The 18455-nt window shown below is 37.6% G+C and overlaps 1 protein-coding gene across 3 annotated transcripts; it reads right to left on the bottom strand.

Annotated features, from left to right (window-relative positions):
- Nucleotides 1-1436: 1436 nt before the first annotated feature.
- LOC108674517 (mitochondrial inner membrane protein OXA1L) lies at nt 1437-17694 on the bottom strand. 3 transcript variants are annotated; one of them, XM_047885053.1, is made up of 11 exons: nt 17182-17694; nt 16349-16424; nt 15067-16044; nt 13995-14228; nt 12936-13079; nt 11924-12009; nt 9480-9599; nt 9374-9418; nt 7798-7911; nt 4949-5126; nt 1437-2442 (listed from the first exon to the last, which is right to left on the bottom strand). In XM_047885053.1, the coding sequence occupies exons 1-11, from the start codon at nt 17488-17490 to the stop codon at nt 2261-2263; spliced, it is 2466 nt and encodes an 821-aa protein (XP_047741009.1). In that variant the 5' UTR covers nt 17491-17694; the 3' UTR covers nt 1437-2260. The 3 variants fall into 3 exon arrangements, with proteins under 3 accessions (XP_047741009.1, XP_047741008.1, XP_018017967.1); XM_047885052.1 differs by lacking the exon at nt 9374-9418 and having other exon boundaries at nt 9435-9599; XM_018162478.2 differs by lacking the exons at nt 9374-9418; nt 15067-16044 and having other exon boundaries at nt 9435-9599.
- Nucleotides 17695-18455: the final 761 nt, after the last annotated feature.

The raw sequence follows: 18455 nt of genomic DNA, 5'->3' as shown, positions 1-18455 counted from the left end.
TTTATTGTTCTGCTATCGGGATTTACTCATTAACATTTAATGATAATAAAACATTTTTAAAACATATCAATGCAACTTTATTGCAATTAATCTAATCGAACTAGTATGGGTTACCCAGGGTTAGATACAGTAAATAAAAGTTACAGTTATTTTTATGTTTTACCTTCCCTACATGGATGTGAACTTTAATCTCATTCGGTTTGTAAAAACAATACCTAGCGACTCTAGAAGCCTTTTTTTAATATGTGCATGGTTTGACTTATATATGGGAGGGGGAGGAAGGTGGGGGGTATAAATGTGAAAAAAATGGGAAGAACGCGAAAAAAACATGAGGAAAATGAAAACTCGGGGCTCTACAGTCGCTAGGTGTTGTTGTTACAAATCGAATGATATGTGTCTCGACATTGTAGCATGTGATTTGCAAAAGTTATAAACTTTTTTAGAGTGCCCATTATATGCCGTTTTTTATTAATTCCATGTTTTCTTTCATTTTTTTTAATTTACATGAACAAAAAGTTTCATTTTTTTTTAATTTACATGAACAAAAAGTTCTTAGATTTCTGTTTTAGATATGTGTACAAAGTTTTAAAACGAACCGTCTGTAAACAAAAAAGTTTTGTTGGAGGGTAGCCGGTCCCCTTAAGTAAAATCTAAAGGCTTTATCTATAAATGTAGCGGTAGCGCTGTAGCGGCAAAACCTCGTATCGCTACTTAAATATGTAGCGGGCGCTACCGCTACCGCTACATTGCCTTAAATGTAGAGCCGCTACCGCTACATGTAGCGCGCTACTGCCCACCTCTGCCAAAAATAAAGTACTATCTATTGGGACAAATATGAGAGATTCAAGCCTGGAGACACGGCCACGAGAAATAATCACTATTTGGCAACCTTTCCATGTATAATTTTAAACAGATAACTAACGACGGCAATCAAACTAGAATTCTGATTAAAAAAATACAGGTAATCTAAAATTACTTACGCGGAATCACAGTAAGCAAAATCATTTTAAAATCAGATATACGGACGTTGCACTGCTCGGCGCGAATGCTCACAATATTGGAATGCTCTAGCTTCTAGCAGATTACCAATCCGATAACACCTCCCTTCATGCTCCGCCAGTCTAGAAAAGCTGCGTTACGAAATATATACCGAATGCGTTTTGCGCGGAGCTGTATTTATGTATAGGGAGGATCGCTTATTATAAAGGGAAATCTTTTTATTCCTGTAGATAAAATCGATTTTTAAAGTATTGCCCAACGAGGCATGATTTTATTCGGGACATAGGAAATGATTTTTATTGGCAGATTAGGCTTCAGTTCCCACTACACATGAATTATTCCTTCAAGAGGCTTGCCAAGAGGCTTATCAATGGTCTAAATCTCTCAGGTCAGCAGTAATTTTTGTAGTGCAGACAAGGAAAAAGAAAACCAAAAAATCGAGACAAATAACAACAATATTTGTGTAAACAAATTTATTTAACAGTTGGAATAAATAAACGCTTACACTCCAATTTAAACATGAACTGAAATCCAGTGCCTTTTCTGTCGTCAAACTGAAATGAGATCCAAGCAAGTTACACCCGCCTAGGCAACAACACGGCTAGCAGAATACAATCAAATGAAATTTTAATTTACTGAACTACCATTTCTTGAGATCGAAAATTCACCTTGACTGTTATTTTTCTCAGAAGAAAAGCTTCTTTAAAAAATAATAAGTTAATGATCTGATTCGTCGATCTAGCGTGCATAAAAAATCATTAGACATGAAGATGTGTCGTCATTAATTTTTTGTAACTCTTGGGTGCTTTGGCTAATACACTGCGGGGTAAATTTCAAGTCAAATCTGGAAGCAGCAATTCGAGTGTTAAATTGAGTCATGAATATGCAACTTTGGGTTAACATAATGGATGAAATTGGACATAATATAAAATTATCCACATATGTACATGTAAACTTGAAAATGTCTAAGTTTAAGAGTGACTGGACTAAGAAACCAACAGTGAATACCATGATATTTTTTATAAGTCTCGAATGTGAATAGTTGCTTTTAAATAATAACTTGTGCATTTAATAGAAAAAGAGGAATGCACATACAAACAAAAATCACACGAGGACAATATCAAATTAATTTTTAACCGACGCTTCAACCGTCGAAATTTTTGTATGCAAATTGATGTTTTTTTATCATTTAGCGCAGAAAAGTGGCTTTAATCATTGAAAATTTTTAAATGAGGATTGATAACATTGAGCTTTGGTAAATTTAGTGTTTAATTGAAGCTTTAACTTTGATGGGAGCCTTCACAGGTCCGGATTTCTTGGACGTCTTAGTGGGGTCGTACTTGAAGGTGCGGACTACGGGCCCTGTTCCGGCTTTTTCAAAGCGAATTTCATCGTAGCGAAGTCGGTCCTGCACCTCACGCGTCACTTTCAAGTTCTTCCATGCTAAAGAGGTAGAAACATGTTAAGGGTTTTAATTTCAAGTTTTGCTTAAATCTATGAGAGTAAAATAGTCTGAACATAAATAAATTTGAAATATACGCAATTTGAAATCTAAGAAGGGGGAATCTAACGATCAGTTCTTTTGGCAAGGTAAAAAATGAGGCGATTCATCTTCTTTGTAGAAACAATGAGCAGGCATTATTATTCCAAAGACCTAAGGAAATCGTCAGAAGTACATAATGGAGAACAGGAGACATATTGGTCAGGCATCTTCAACAATTTTCATTCTTTTTTTGAACGCAATAATTTATTCATAAGTGAAATGAACAAGTTACAAGTTTACCGGCACTCTTAGTCTCAGACGGACACTGTACTGACAGTCTGTTTTTGTTGGATTCAGTCTTTAACGGCTTCACTTTGTCTTTGACGTCTTCACTTTCAGGTCTTCAACGGTTTCACTTACAGTCTTTGACGGCTTCACTTACAGTCTTTGACGGCTTCACTTACAGTCTTTGACAGCTTAACTTACAGTCTTTGACGGCTTTACTTACAGGTCTTTGAAGGTTTCACTTACAGTCTTTGAAGGCTTCACTTACAGTCTTTGAAGGCTTCACTTAGTCTTTGAAGGCTTCACTTATAGTCTTTGAAGGCTTCACTTACAGTCTTTGAAGGCTTCACTTACAGTCTTTGAAGGCTTCACTTACAGTCTTTGAAGGCTCCACTTACAGTGTTTGAAGGCTTCACTTACAGTCTTTGACGGCTTCACTTACAGTCTTTGACAGCTTCACTCACAGTCTTTGACGGCTTTACTTACAGTCTTTGACAGCTCCAATTACAGTCTTTGACAGCTTTACTTACAGTCTTTGACAGCTCCAATTACAGTCTTTGACAGCTTTACTTACAGGTCTTTGACGGTTTCACTTACAGGTCTTTGACGGCTTCATTTACAGTCTTTGACGGCTTCACTTAGTCTTTGACGGCTCCATTTAGTCTTTGAGGGCTTCACTTAGTCTTTGATGGCTTCACTTAGTCTTTGACCGCTTCACCTACAATCTTTGGCCAGCTTCACTTACAGTCTTTGACGGTTTCACTTACAGTTTTTGATGGCTTCACTTACAGTCTTTGACCGCTTCACTTACAGTCTTTCCCAGCTTCACTTACAGTCTTTTCCGGCTTCACTTACAGTCTTTGACAGCGTCACTTACAGGTCTTTGACGGCTTCTCTTACAGTCTTTGATGGCTTCATTTACAGTCTTTGATGGCTTCACTTAGTCTTTGACGGCTCCATTTAGTCTTTGAGGGCTTCACTTAGTCTTTGATGGCTTCACTTAGTCTTTGACGGCTTCACCTACAGTCTTTGGCCAGCTTCACTTACAGTCTTTGACGGTTTCACTTACAGTCTTTGACGGCTTCACTTACAGTCTTTGACCGCTTCACTTATAGTCTTTCCCAACTTCACTTACAGTCTTTGCCGGCTTCACTTACAGTCTTTGACAGCGTCACTTACAGGTCTTTGACGGCTTCTCTTACAGTCTTTGATGGCTTCACTTACAGTCTTTGCCGGCTTTACTTACAGGTCTTTGACCGCTTCATTTACAGTCTTTGCCGGCTTCACTTACAGGTCTTTGACGGTTTTACTTACAGTCTTTGACGGCTTCACTTATAGTCTTTGTGACAGTTTCTACTTACAGTCTTCGACAGTTTCACTTACAGTCTTTGGCAGCTTCACTTAGTCTTTGGCAGCTTCACTTAGTCTTTGACAGCTTCACTTACAGTCTTTGATGGCTTCATTTACAGTCTTTGACAGCTTCACTTACAGTCTTTGCCGGCTTCACTTACAGTCTTTGACGGCTTCACTTACAGTCTTTGACGGCTTCACTTATAGTCTTTGACGGCTTCACTTATAGTCTTTGACGGCTTCACTTATAGTCTTTGACGGCTTCACTTATAGTCTTTGACGGCTTCACTTATAGTCTTTGACGGCTTCACTTACAGTCTTTGACGGCTTCACTTACAGTCTTTGACGGCTTCACTTACAGTCTTTGACGGCTTCACTTAGTCTTTGACGGCTTCACTTACAGTCTTTGCCGGCTTCACTTACAGTCTTTGCCAGCTTCACTTACAGTCTTTGACGGCTTCACTTACAGTCTTTGCCGGCTTCACTTACAGTCTTTGACGGCTTCAATGACAGTCTTTGCCGGCTTCACTTACAGTCTTTGCCGGCTTCACTTAGTCTTTGACTTTACTTAGTCTTTGACAGCTTCACTCAAGTCTATGATGGCTTCACTGACAGTCTTTGCCAGCTTCACTTACAGTCTTTGCCAGCTCCACTTACAGTCTTTGCCAGCTTCACTTAGTCTTTGCCAGCTTCACTTACAGTCTTTGTTGGCTTCACTTACAGTCTTTGACGGCTTCACTTACAGTCTTTGACGGCTTCACTTACAGTCTTTGACGGTTTTACTTACAGTCTTCGACGGCTTCACTTACAGTCTTTGACGGCTTCACTTACAGTCTTTGACAGCTTCTACAACAGTTTTCTTCTTCTGCTTCTCGGTCATGGGGAGGGAATTCGAATTATATTTGTTCATTTGAGGGATTTTGCAGAAATTCCGCACCGCCGGAACGCGGAGCAGACCAGCCTGGCCCAGAGACACCAGGTTGCTGGACATCCAGTAGCACAGCACCGCCTGCAACCAGGTAACATTATAACCTTGCAACATTATAACCTTGTAACATTTTAACCTTGTAACCGCCTGCAGCCGTGTAAAATTATAACCTTGTAACTGCCTGCAACCGTGTAACATTATAACCTTGTAACCGCCTGCAACCGTGTAACATTTTAGTAGTAGTAGTAGATTTACTAGCGCTTCAGATAGCTATCTATTTCGCGCCGGAGGTGAAATCTTCAGCTACGTCAAAGATGTTTGGTTTCTTCCGTCTTCAAGGCTTATAGCCTGATCCATTTTAGGCGCAGGGGCTGGGCGGTAGATTCCCTGCTCATGGAGCGAGGGTCCGCTCCGACTTCATGTATCAACTCCAGCGTAAGTTTAGTGAGGCTTTGTCTAGGTGATGGGACGGTGCAGTTATAGTCTCGCTAAAGGCGGTGGTGCAAGTGCATATGACCGACCGGCGGTGGCGTTACGGGGTCATGCTAAATCTCTGGCAGCAGGTTGCATTCCATCAGGTATCGTCTAAGGTTATCGGTTTCGAAGTTACTTCGCCGTCCTCCGGCAGCATTCTAGTGAGCATCTCGTCATGATCAAGGCCGGATGTGTTGGGGTAGCAGTTTTGTCGGATGTCGTTGTGGCTAGGGCACTCCGCCAAGACATGCAGAACTGTCAGGGGCACCAGGTAGCCGTCACAATATAGTCGTCTTGATATTATTGTTGTGTCGGTCGTAGCCGCACACCCCACTGCGTCGTCCGACTTTGAGCCGTCAGTGTATATATGGGTCGAGTTTGTATGCTTTGTAGTTGCGTGGTCCAGGAAAAGGTTTTTCATCGCAGTTGCCTGCAACTCGGATTTTAGTGGGAGATTTTGATCCGGGAACATTATAACCTTGTAACCGCCTGCAACAGTGTAACATCATAACCTTGTAACCGTCAGCAGCATACAACTACCTCAAGTAAATGAAGTTTTGGATTAAAATTATTCACTTACAGTCTTTGTAGGATTTGTGGGATTAGCGATCAGGAAATTGTTGTGGTTGATGTGAAAATGAACGCAGAAGTGTAAAGAAGTTTCAAAATAACTGGCTTGGTTTGTATGTTACATTGTTGTTTAATTAATTAGCCACTATGAAATATTGTATATTAATTAACATAAATAGTACTTTCGGAAACGAATTGTAAAATTTAAGAATATTAACAAGGAAAAAGACTCATAATGACTTGTACTAAAATGTTTTCCGTGCTGAAGATTCGTGCACAGAAGTGATATTAGCATTAGATGGCAGAATTTTCTTCTTAAATATTTAATTTTCTTTTCTAAAGAGTTTTGATTCCTTGCAAATTGGAATATAATGCATTCTCTGGTCATTATTCCGAAGTGTTTCAATAAGAAGTGATATTGAGCGCTCAGCGCAGTGCATGACATTGTCTTTTCAATTACAATTGCAGTCAACTTAAACTTTCTAGCATAACAGCAGAACTTCTTTGTTCGTAATGATAATTTTTCATCGAGAACTAACTATTCATTCTACTAGAATAACTATACATATACGAGAATAACTATTCACGTACGAGAATAACTAAATATATACGAGAATACCTATTCATGTACTAGAATAACTATTTATGCACGAGAATAACTATACATTTACGAGAATAACTATATATATACAAGAAAAACTATTCATGTATAAATATACGAGAATAACTATAAATATACGAGAATAACTAAATATATACGAGAATAACTATACCTATACCTACAAGAAAATAACTATATATGCAAGAATAACTATACATATACAAGAATAACTATACATATACGAGAATAACTATACATATACGAGCATAGGTAACTATTAATGTACGAGGATAACAATACATATGCGAGAATAGCTATAAATATACGAGAGTAATCTAACTATACATTATATCCTTCCATTTAATTAGGCAACAATACATACTCGGCTGCAGCTTGGTAATGTGACAACACTACATATTCCTGCAGTGTAATCTGGCTATACTGTGTGTTTTGCTATTGTAATCTGGGATATCTACTCTTTCCTGCATTGCAAACAAACAATTTCTGGCCCATTTTGCAACGTAACAGTGGTACTCATTGCTTTATAGTGTTAGAGGTTTACATGATTTATTAAGGGTTTTAAACTTCTTGCATTGATGATAATAATAATAAACTGGAAACGCTATTTCGATCAACTAATTTCTGATACAATACAAGACATGGACGAATCGTAAGCTACAAGTCAATTGAAAAAAAATGAACTGATTCTAAAAATCTGTGGTTTGACACCATGAGAAAAAAAAAAAAAATCAGTACCCACTCACTTCAGTGACTGACAAAGAGCGCATTTTCTCGTGAAGTCACGGACGGACACGACGAGCACAATAGCGCCTCTTTAGCGTATTTTCTCATTTATGGAAAAAAGGCGCTATTGTGCTCATCATGTCCGTCTGTCCGCCTGTCTGTCTGTCCGTCCGTGACTTCACGTTTTCTTCGAAGAGAAAATACGCTTTCTGTCACTCACTGCAGTGAGTACTGAGTTACATTTTTTTTCCATAAATGAGAAAATGCGCTAAAAATGAACTTATTCTAAAAAATATTTGGTGTGACCCCATGAGAAAAAAAATCTCGTACACCACGAGTCAATGGCATAAGCTGCACACTCACGGCCGGGAATTTGATCATGAAGGGCAGCATGGCGAGCGGCATAAACTCCAGCACCGCAAACATTATCCTGCTCGAGTCGCCACTTGCCTGTACACGGCCCACCTCAGTGCCAATCTGCCGGAGAATAAATGCAGTTAGATAAAATAGTAACTAAATAATGGTAATAAATACTAAATAATAACTAGTACCGGTAACTTAATTAAGCTGTTGAGAGGCTTAACTCAGCGGTTTAAAGGATTAAATGCATCGCACAGGAAATGAAACATAACATAATTCCGAGACCCACTTCAGTGCCAACCTGCCAGAGAATCAATGCAGTTAGACAAGATATTGACTAAATAATGGTAATAAATACTAAATACTGACAAAATAATGGTAATAAACACTAAATACTGACTAAATAATGATAATAAATACTAAATACCGACTAAATAACGATAATAAATACTAAATAATGATAATGATATATAAATACTAAATAATGACTAAATAATGATAATAAATAGTAAATACTGACTAATAATGGTAATAAATACTAAATACTGACTAAATAATGATAATATATACTAAATAATAACTGTAGTGATCTTAGCTGAATATTCAGGTGTACTTTGGGAAACAGAGGGAGAATAAGAATAATAGTAACTAATGTGTGGGACGTAGAATAAGTTAAGGTGTTGACGATCCCGTAGCAATGTAAGAATTCAGAGCTGACTTGTTGTGGGACCAAAGCAAGGACTAGTTTAGTGAATTCAGACAACTGAAGAGGTATGTGTAACTGTCGATATTTATCAATATTGTATTTATTTGGTGTGTTGATATTATGTGAGATATATGGTAGGGAATTACCCGGCTAATTGTAACTTCGATTTTGTTCATGTAGGGAGAAGTCAACCCGGATAGAAGATCACAAGAGGCTATCAAGAAGACTCAAGTGTTGTGCATATATAGTTTGTTACTGTGATGTGAGAAACCTCTACTATGCTGTGCCCTAGCATATGAAAGAAGAGTTCTGTACCCTATATTTACGATACCCATGTTCGCGTTAACTTGTTCGATTTCTTAAGTTAAGTGTTCACTTTTCATTAATATTAAATTAATTGTGTTAACTCGAGATCATTATTTAACCTCGGCACGAAAGATCATTACAATAACTAACTTAATTCAGGTGTTGTGGAGCCTACCTCAGCGGTTTAAAGGATTGAATGCATTGTCCAAAAAATAAAACTTAACATAATTTGGATTTGTTCACTGTCAGACTCAGCGATGTATCAATATATTGTCTACAAAAGCTTGACTCAATGACAAGCATTAAGACAAAGTGGCAACGATGGGAGGATTATTAATACATGCATAACTACATGATGGTATTGACATATTGTTTACCAAAGTTTGACCCACAATCTTACCCGAAAAGCATTACAATAAGTGGCAAAGATGGGACAATTATCACTACATGCATAACTACATGATGGCGTACATGGTGATGGAGGTGGGTAGTAGCGCGCTACATGTAGCGGCCGCTACATTTTCAGTAGCGGTAGCGGCGCTACATTTAAGGCAATGTAGCGGTAGCGTTGATGGTGGCGTACATGGTGATGGAGGTGAGTATAGGCAGGATGTAGCAGGGTACAGACCTTGATGGTGGCGTACATGGTGATGGAGGTGAGTATTGGCAGGATGTAGTAAGGGTCGGCGACAGTGAGGTCAGAGAACCACCAGAGACCGCCGGTCGTGAAGCTCGCCACGGGCAGCGCAGCGCAGCGTCGCAGGCCAACGAACATGGAGATGAAGATTGGCGCCTGGTGTAGTATCAAGTTGTGTGAATATATGTTTTACAAGACATTTAAGTATATAAATTGCTTAGTTTTGGAAATGCAAGCATCCCTTGTAACAGATAAGGGAAAGTACAACAGTTGAACCAGATATCTAAGTATATAAATTTCTTAGTTTTGGGAATACAAGCATCTCTTGTAACAGATAAGAGAAAGTACAACAGTTAAACCAGATATCTAAGCACATAAATTGCTTAGTTTTTGAAATATAAGCATTTCTTGTAACAGATAAGAGAAAGTACAACAGTTGAACCCGATATTTAAGTATATAGATTGCTTAGTTCTAAGAATACAAGAATCCCTTGTAAGAGATAAGAGAAAGTACAACGGTTGAAAAACCAGTAGAAAAGAATCAGATTAAATCGTTGAAATAAATAAAACATGAAAAATAGACCGGTTATGAGATTAAATCCTATTAGGTAAAACCATAAGATTCGAACAAAGTTTTTTTATATTTGGATGAGAATCAGAGGAACTTTTGAACAATACTTTGAAGTGTCAACGAGCGCTTGATCTTCGGTAAATTCCATTTTTGTGAATTTTCCTTCAGTGCCTATGAAATTTTGGTGTTCAGGTGAAATTTTGGTGAAAAAGTGTTGCAGGAAGGAATTTTGTGCAGTAAGTCTTCATTAAAAACTTATTAGGACGAATGAAACTTTCTTCGATTTTGAAGAAACCTTCTAGCTGAAATAATTTCTATGCAAACAGGTTGTCAGTAAAAATGACATTAGTGACGAATTGAAGATGAGTAATAAATTAAAGGAACGCTACAATGAAGGCATTAAGTTATGTTTATGATCAGTTTAACTGCCCAACGATGTAGTAAGCTTGGCGGCAGATGCTGAACTGGTGTCGTACTATCAAAAATAGTTAGTAGTTTGCGACTGCCTCAGCCAATCAATGACAGTTTTTCAAGTTAAAGTAGTATTAGTAGTAGCAGTTGAATGGTTTTCTAGCGCCTCAGCTATCAAGCAGCCTCAGATCGGAGATAAAAAATAAACATTCTCAGCAAGGCAGAAGGTTTAAATATTTAGAAATTACCACCTTCTGCCACAAAGGATGGAAGGTCTCAAGTGGACGGCCCGTTATAGTAGGCAAGAAAGAAGCAGCGTTATTGCATCTCAAAGAGACGAAGTGACAAGGAGGGACAGGTGAAAAGCAACAGAAACTAAGACACTCGAACAAGAGGTCGCTTACACGGGACGTCGGCCACCCGCACGAGAGAGAGACAGAGAAGATAAACGTAAGCGAATCTTGCTAACAAAAACCTAACTTCACAACTGATCCCAAAGTAAGAAATCGGAAGCTCAGTAATGGGGGGAGGCTTGCACTTGGGTACAACGCCCGTCGAACGCAAGATACCACAGGAGTTCAGGCGAGCTCTGACACACGTCAGAAGATAGCCTCAAGGGAGGTTTTTAAGCTTGACCCAACAAATACAGACGGAATTATTTTCTCTAACATTTTGAGCCAAAATAAGTTGGGTTTTGGCTATTTTGCACGTTACAAATATTACAATCAAAATTAAAAATACTGAGAAGATATCGCTACATGTACTTGGGCCACTGCATTTATTTAGGAGCGGTTCAATGGTACTGCCTGTGGCCCGCTTAGCAAACAGATTATAAATGACAACAAGCATAGATGCGATCATCAGACTTTACTTGCTAAATGCTGTTATCGCTGCAAAATTATCCAGAACGTAAGTTTTGTTAATAGCACACGCTCAGAAGATGTTCACCCTATCATGGTTCACGCTAGACTCCTGTCCCCAACAACATTGCCTTTCTCCTAAATTGGCTTGAAATGAATGAATTAACGGTTATTAAAAGAATATATGTCCTCATACACTTAACAATGTCTAAGTATGAAAACAAAATGGGTATCTCACTGGAAGTTCCGAGGCAATGTTTTACACATCATTTCAGGAAAGTATTGATAACCATGTAAGAATTTAACCAGTAGTTTACTTAGAAATTATTTTAAAATTATTTACTTTAAAATTATTTAATTTAAATTATTTAATAAAATTAATTTAAAATTATTTAACACTCACGCTAGACCTCCAGTCTCCAACAGCATTGCCGCCAACTGGGCCTATACTTTCAAAATTCGCTAAGTGAACGTAAGTACATACGCTCTATTTTCTTGTCTATGATTGGTGGATTTTGCTTGAAAGGCCGTCAATGATTGGCTAATGAACTTACGATCTTTTAAATATTTTTGAAAGTATAAACCCAGATGACCAATCAGATATCAACATGTTTAGCTTAGTTCACACCTGTACCCACCTGAGCTATAGGCACAATCATGGACTTCAAGGGATTGACGTTCTTCTCTTTCATGAACACCATGAGCTCGTTGGTGTAGCGAGACACTGGAAAAATGTGATACCTACGTCAAAGACAAATAAATTTTCAAACGCATAAATAGGTTTGTAACGAAGTTCAAGAAGTAATATTATTTCAAAGTCGTGAATTAGATGGAAGACTAGATTTGAAGTCTCTTGATTTGACTCTGATTGAGTCAATGAACAGAATGGACTCTGAATCCTTCCCGTGCCTTGGGCAGTTGAGGTTTCAGAGCTTTTTCGGCGGGATACTTATAACATGGTTAGGCGCGAGCCATTGAATTTGAATCAATATTACCCAGTTGCACTTATTGCCTCTTATTGCGTCTTATTATGTCTTACAGTTGTAAGAAACTTATCATGAATTAGATTAAGTTCCCATCTTAAGAGCAAAGGTCAGCTCATAAATATAAATGCCGGCCATTGAATGGCTAAACAACTTCCTCCTGCTACTAATATTAAATCCATAATTCAAAGCAAAATTAGGAATACTATGAAATTCTTCAATAAGAATGAAATGTTTGGAAATAGTTAATGCAATTACAGTCGTGTTTCACCACTCATTTCAACTTCTACTACACACAAAATTCAAATAACTGGGATCATCCAAACTTTTATTTCCGTCAACTGGGGTGACTTCGGCCACCACTACAACATAAACAAATGCCAGCAGAACAAAATAATAAACGTAGGCCAAAGTGACGGGTGACTTTGGCCACCGGGGTTGACTGCCCGAAGTCACCTTTGGTGCCCGAAGTTACCCCTGGTGCCCGAAGTTAGCCCTGGTGCCCGAAGTCACCCCTGGTGCCCGAAGTCACCCCTGGTGCCCGAAGTCACCCCAGGTGCCCGAAATCACCCTTGGTGCCCGAAGTCACCCCTGATACCTGAAGTCACCCCTGGTGGCCAAAGTCACCCCAGTTGACGGTACACAATAAATTATAACAACTCGGAACCTTGCAGCTGATCCCCAGACTCGCGTGCTTCCGTGATTTTCATTTGCAGAACCTGCATCTGCGGACTGACATTGTGGAGCTGCGCAGCGTTGCGCTGAGCCATCAGCACCAGCGGCGACATCAGCAGCCTGAACGCTACAGTCACTGAAAAGTGAAAGATAATTACAGGATTGCTACAGTCACTGAAAAGTGAAAGATAATTACAGGATTGCTACAGTCACTGAAAAGGTGAAAGATAATTACAGGATCGCTACAGTCACTGAAAAGGTGAAAATAATTACAGTATCGCTACAGTCACTGAGAAGTAAAAATAATTACAGTATTGCTACAGTCACTGAGAAGTAAAAATAATTTCAGTATCGCTACAGTCACTGAAAAGTGAACATAATTACAGTATGGCTGAAATAATTACAGTACAGTCACTGAAAAGAGAAAAATAATTACAGGATCGCTACATTCAGTGAAAGGTGAAAAATAATACAGGCTCGCTAAAGTCACTGAAAAGTGAAAGATAATTACAGGCTCACTACAGTAACAGAGAAGTGAAGCCTGTGATGAATATTAAATGATTGTTACACTTACTACTGAAACGTGAAAGATAATACAGGATTGCTATAATCACTGAAAAGTGAGAGATATTAAATGATCGCCACAGTCACTGAAAAGTGAGAGATATTAAATGATCGCTACAGTCACTGAAAAGTGAGAGATATTAAATGATCGCTACAGGCACTGAAAAGTGAGAGATATTAACAGATCTTGTGAACAAATGCCAACAAAAATTGTAATGAATAATGTTAAACAATTTCAAGCCGGATTCACATGATGTGATTACGAATACAGCACACAATGAACATGAATCAATTCAATGAAAAAATATTGATTTATTTTGAAATATTGATATATTTTGAATATTGATATATTTTGAAATATCGATATATTTTGAATATTAATATATTTTGAAACATTGATATATTTTGAAATATTGATATATTTTGATCTCTTTTGATCACTTTTGATATATTTTCAATATTGACAAAAGTGATGTAAGGCGCACACCTGCGGCAATAGCGCCCCACCAAGGCAGCCCACAATGAACATGAATCAATTCAATGAACTGCTGCATGAGCCCCACGGGGCCCCATCCCCCCAACCCCAGCGAGGTTAAGGTTGCCTCCCCCAGGCTGTTAAGGACGGCAGGCTCGATGACGGCGTCCAGGGGCGGGGGCGGCACAGGGATGTACTCAATACCGTCCACTGGTCCAGCTCCAGTGCCGGCCACGGGTCCAGCTCCTGTACATATACAAGATTTGGTAGAACAAAGCTCTGGTAAAATGGAATATAAGGTTAACATTAATATAATAATATTAATAGTCTTATATCAATAGTAGTAATATAAGGTGAGAATACGTCATGGTGAGAATACGAGTTTCATAAGTAAGCTTGTCAATATTTTTAGTGCTGTTCCTCTGAATATTTGTTTACAGAAGTGATATTGAGCACTCAGCACTGCGCAGGACATTGTCTCTTCAAATACAATTGCAGCCAACTTGAAATTTCCAGCCTAACAGCAGAACTTCTTTGCTTGTAGTGATGATCTTTTAGCAAAAACTACGGTATAATCTAACTATACATTGATTCTATCCTTCCTTTCAATCAGGCAACAACACATACTCAGGCTTGGTAATCTGGGCAACACTAAATATTCTTGCAATGTAATCTGGCTATACTGTGTGTTCTGATATTGTAATCTGAAAAATCTATTCTTTACTGCATTTCAAACGAACAATTTCTGGTCAATTGGGTTAATGGTTGCAGCTGATATACCTACTAGTGATAGTTTGACGATGAAACTCTAATTTAAGATTTACTTTCAAAGCATCTAGAGCTTTTGAAAGTGATCAACACCAAGGAAGGATTATATACAGTCATTAGATACCTTGATGCACTATGAATGGAAGCCAACAGTTGATCAGATAAAATTTTGTCTGGAATCAAATTTGATACACTGTAATTACAGACCTCAAAATAAAAAATCATAATAATTTTCGAACCAAAAATTGTCAAAATAATTGAGTTCAGACCAAAATATTACTTACAAGAACAAATGAAAAAAAGGCAAGATACTTACCAAGTTTTTCATTAAGATTATCAGCAACAGAAGGGGTGATGAGAGTCTCTGACTGTGCGTTAGAGGAGTTGGGAGAAGAAGAAAAATAATTCCCTAATTCTGGGGTTGCAATTTCATCATTGCTAGAAGTGGTAATATGAGAGGAAGCATCTGATGTTGAGGGTAAAGGAGAAGAGAAGTTAGAAGGAAGGTCAACAGCAGAAGATGGTGAAATATTTGTTAAGGAAGGAGACACCTGATCAGATGAGAATGTTTCAGGTTGACTGTTTGGGTGAGTCGGTGATGGATTATTATCAAAAGATGTATTCGCCTCAGTAGAACATTTGTTTTTTGACGGTAAATATATTTCAGTTGAAGAGATATCAGGGAATGATGAAGGTTGTTTAACAAATTCAGACTGGTCTGACACATAGCTATGAGTTGATTCTGACGAGAAAGGAACATTAGAATCTGTTCCAGATAGTGGAACTGAGATTGAATTTCCAGAATATGAATTGACCAATGAACTTTTGATATCAGGGATAAGATTAGACTCAACTGCCTCAGAAGAAAGTGGAGATTTAGAGCTCAAATTACTTTTAACAGATGAATTTACCACATCAGAAGTTGAAGACGTTATAGATTCAACATAAGGTTTGCTTGAATCCAAAGAAACTGTGATATTTGAATGTGCTTGTGAAGAATCAAACATGAATGATGATACTCCTGCAGGCTGAGATCCATCAGGAGATGTAGAGGTAGAGAGTAACTTTATGTGTTCAGTAGTGGCAGGGGAAGCTTCAGGACCTTTAATTTCAGTGGAAAGTTTAGACAACTTTGTAAGAGTAGAGTTCAAGTTACTGTCAACTTCAGAAGAAGGTAAATTGTGTGTCTCAGAAGAAAGCTTTTCATGGATAGATGAGTTCAAGGTTGTGGAGTAGGAACTATGTAATGTTTCCCGAGTGGCATCATGTGTTTGTAAGATGTACTTTTCCAGGCCTTCATCCAGCAGCAGATAGAAAAGTTTGTTTTACAAAAGTAATAAGGTTATATACCTAGTTATTCAGTTATTTGATAACTGAAATTTATACACAACTCTTTGAGATAACCAGTACGTGGGACTTTGAATTTTTCTTTTTATATCATGTCAAAGAAAAAATAAATTTAATATCTCTATGAGTGAATGGTAGAACAAATAAAGAATTTATGACTTCAATGACACAACTGCTTATCAATTCCTGCACAACACAATCAAAATCAAAAAGGAAAATAGCAAAGATTGCCTGAAGCAAAATTTACTTACCCAAGGAAGGAGGAGGTTCAGGAATATTTGTAGGTGCATTTGAGGACACTGATGATGCAGCAGAGACACTCCAGCCCTGAATGAAACATTTATAAAGTAAGACACAATGATTGAAATCTGGAAATTTAGCTTCAATTTTTTAGCGCATTTTCTCATTTATGGAAAAAAGGCTCTATTGTGCTTGTCATGTCTGTCTGTCCATCCATCCATCTGTCGGTCTGTGACTTCATGTTTTCGACGACACGAAAATGCGCTCTCTGTCACTCACTGCAGTGAGTACTGAGTTACATTTTTTAGGTGTGAGAGACATTTTGATGAAAAATCTGATCTTTGTATCCTAATGATGTCCCACTAGCATTCTAAAACAGAAAAACTATACCTGACATGATATGCATAAAATGGTTGGTAAAATCCATAAAATGATTTACACTGTGTTAACAGTACAAAATATACAGCTCATTAGACAGTAAGATAGCGTAAATTACGAGACAAAAAGTTTTTCTTATAATAAGACATTTTACAAGGATTTCCATCTGAATTTATGTAAAATTCATGTTAACATCTGAAAAATGTTACATGGTACAATGGCTAAAATCTCCATTCATGATGAAAAATATTAACTAAATGAATTAAAATTTCAATAATACCCTTAGTAAGATAAAAAGCTAGCTGCAGGAATGTTGTTTGGCAGTGATCAACAGCCAATCCTTTCTTGCCTAGCTGTTAAATAAATCAGACAAATTTTGTCAATTGAGTAACTGATCGGATTGCTGGAATAGACAAGAAAGAAAACACTCGTCATATAAAGACTAAATCATTTTGCCAATACATACCTTCAGAAAATCTGGGATATAGGAGCTATTGTGCCGACACTGAGTAAGTAGCCTGGTATTGCAGGAGAGCAGGTTATGACAATTTCCAAGGAAATTGGAATTTTGAAGGCAATTCTTAGTAGTACTTGAATATTTGTGATCAATTTTGACATCTTTATGTAAGCGTTTTGAATTTATAACAGACCATTGATTCATATGTGCTGACAAAGAAATTTGTCTGATTTCATTGGAAGTTGGATATTTACCAGCACATTTCACATTATTTATTGCAAGCCTCAGAGGCATAAGAAGAAAATTTTGAGAATTCATTTTAGCAGAGAGGGCAATCAGATGAAGCGAATGTGACAAGTATCTTGATTTTCCATGTCACCTGGAAATGGATTCATAACAGTAAATATTTTTACTGAGAAGCATTTCAGTAGGTACTGTCAAAGGGGGTAAATTGGAACAGTCATTTCACATTTTGCAGAAATGTTGTTGCAGCTAAACTAATCAAAATATTGCAAAACTGAAAATAGTAGTGTGAAGTTAAACATTTTTACTAGCTCTGTAGGGCATAAAGCAAATTTAAAAATCATACAATTACTACCTCTATAATATCCCTGAAAAAAGTATGATGAGAGATTTTGGAAAAATGCCTCTGCTAAGGTCTGTAGCAAAAAATATTTGCAGTATTAAAAAAATTTACTTAAATAAAATTTGCACACAGGTCTTGGTTTAAAAACATTGACAATGAGTAAAAATCACTGAAAATGTCATATTTTACAGTTTACACCTACATGCTACAGGCTACACCATCCACAAAGGAAGAGCCGAAGAGGATGACTTCAGAGTACAGTTAGTAATAGATGAGTACACTTTGACTCATAGTGGCAAAGCAGAGAGTTTTTTAGACTCTCCCTCAATTTCATTTTTGACTCCTATAAGTAGACCAGTAAAGTATCATGGATACCAGCAAATCCAGCATTATCTTACTGTTCTTACATAAGAAATTGGTTTAAGTCTTTAGTCAATGAGGAAATTAAAAATGAACTGATTCTAAAAAATCTCTGGTTTGTTACTATGCTTTGACTTTGCATGGTTCAAACATTTTAAAATTGAATTTTATATTATCTGTCCAGAATTACCCCATTCCTAGGCCCAGGGGTAATTCAGGACGCTATTATTTTGTGTCTGACACTATATGAATAGCATATGGATTTTTTTTGAGAAGCCATATGATAGCCATGCAAAGACCTTTAAAATGAGCCTAAATTTGTTCATGAAATGTTTCA

Source organism: Hyalella azteca, unplaced genomic scaffold, assembly GCF_000764305.2.
Source record: "Hyalella azteca isolate HAZT.00-mixed unplaced genomic scaffold, Hazt_2.0.2 contig16827, whole genome shotgun sequence".
Lineage (NCBI taxonomy): Eukaryota > Metazoa > Arthropoda > Malacostraca > Amphipoda > Hyalellidae > Hyalella > Hyalella azteca.
This window is presented reverse-complemented; position numbering and strand designations above follow the sequence as displayed.

Coding starts and splice junctions, on each gene's coding strand:
- LOC108674517 (XM_047885052.1), bottom strand. CDS start 17,490: ATGAATTCTCAAAATTTTCTTCTTATGCCTCTGAGGCTTGCAATAAAT. Junction 16,045..16,348: donor TGAACCTCCTCCTTCCTTGG/GTAAGTAAATTT, acceptor TGCTGGATGAAG/GCCTGGAAAAGTACATCTTA. Junction 7,912..9,434: donor CCATGTACGCCACCATCAAG/GTCTGTACCCTG, acceptor ATTCTCCGGCAG/ATTGGCACTGAGGTGGGCCG.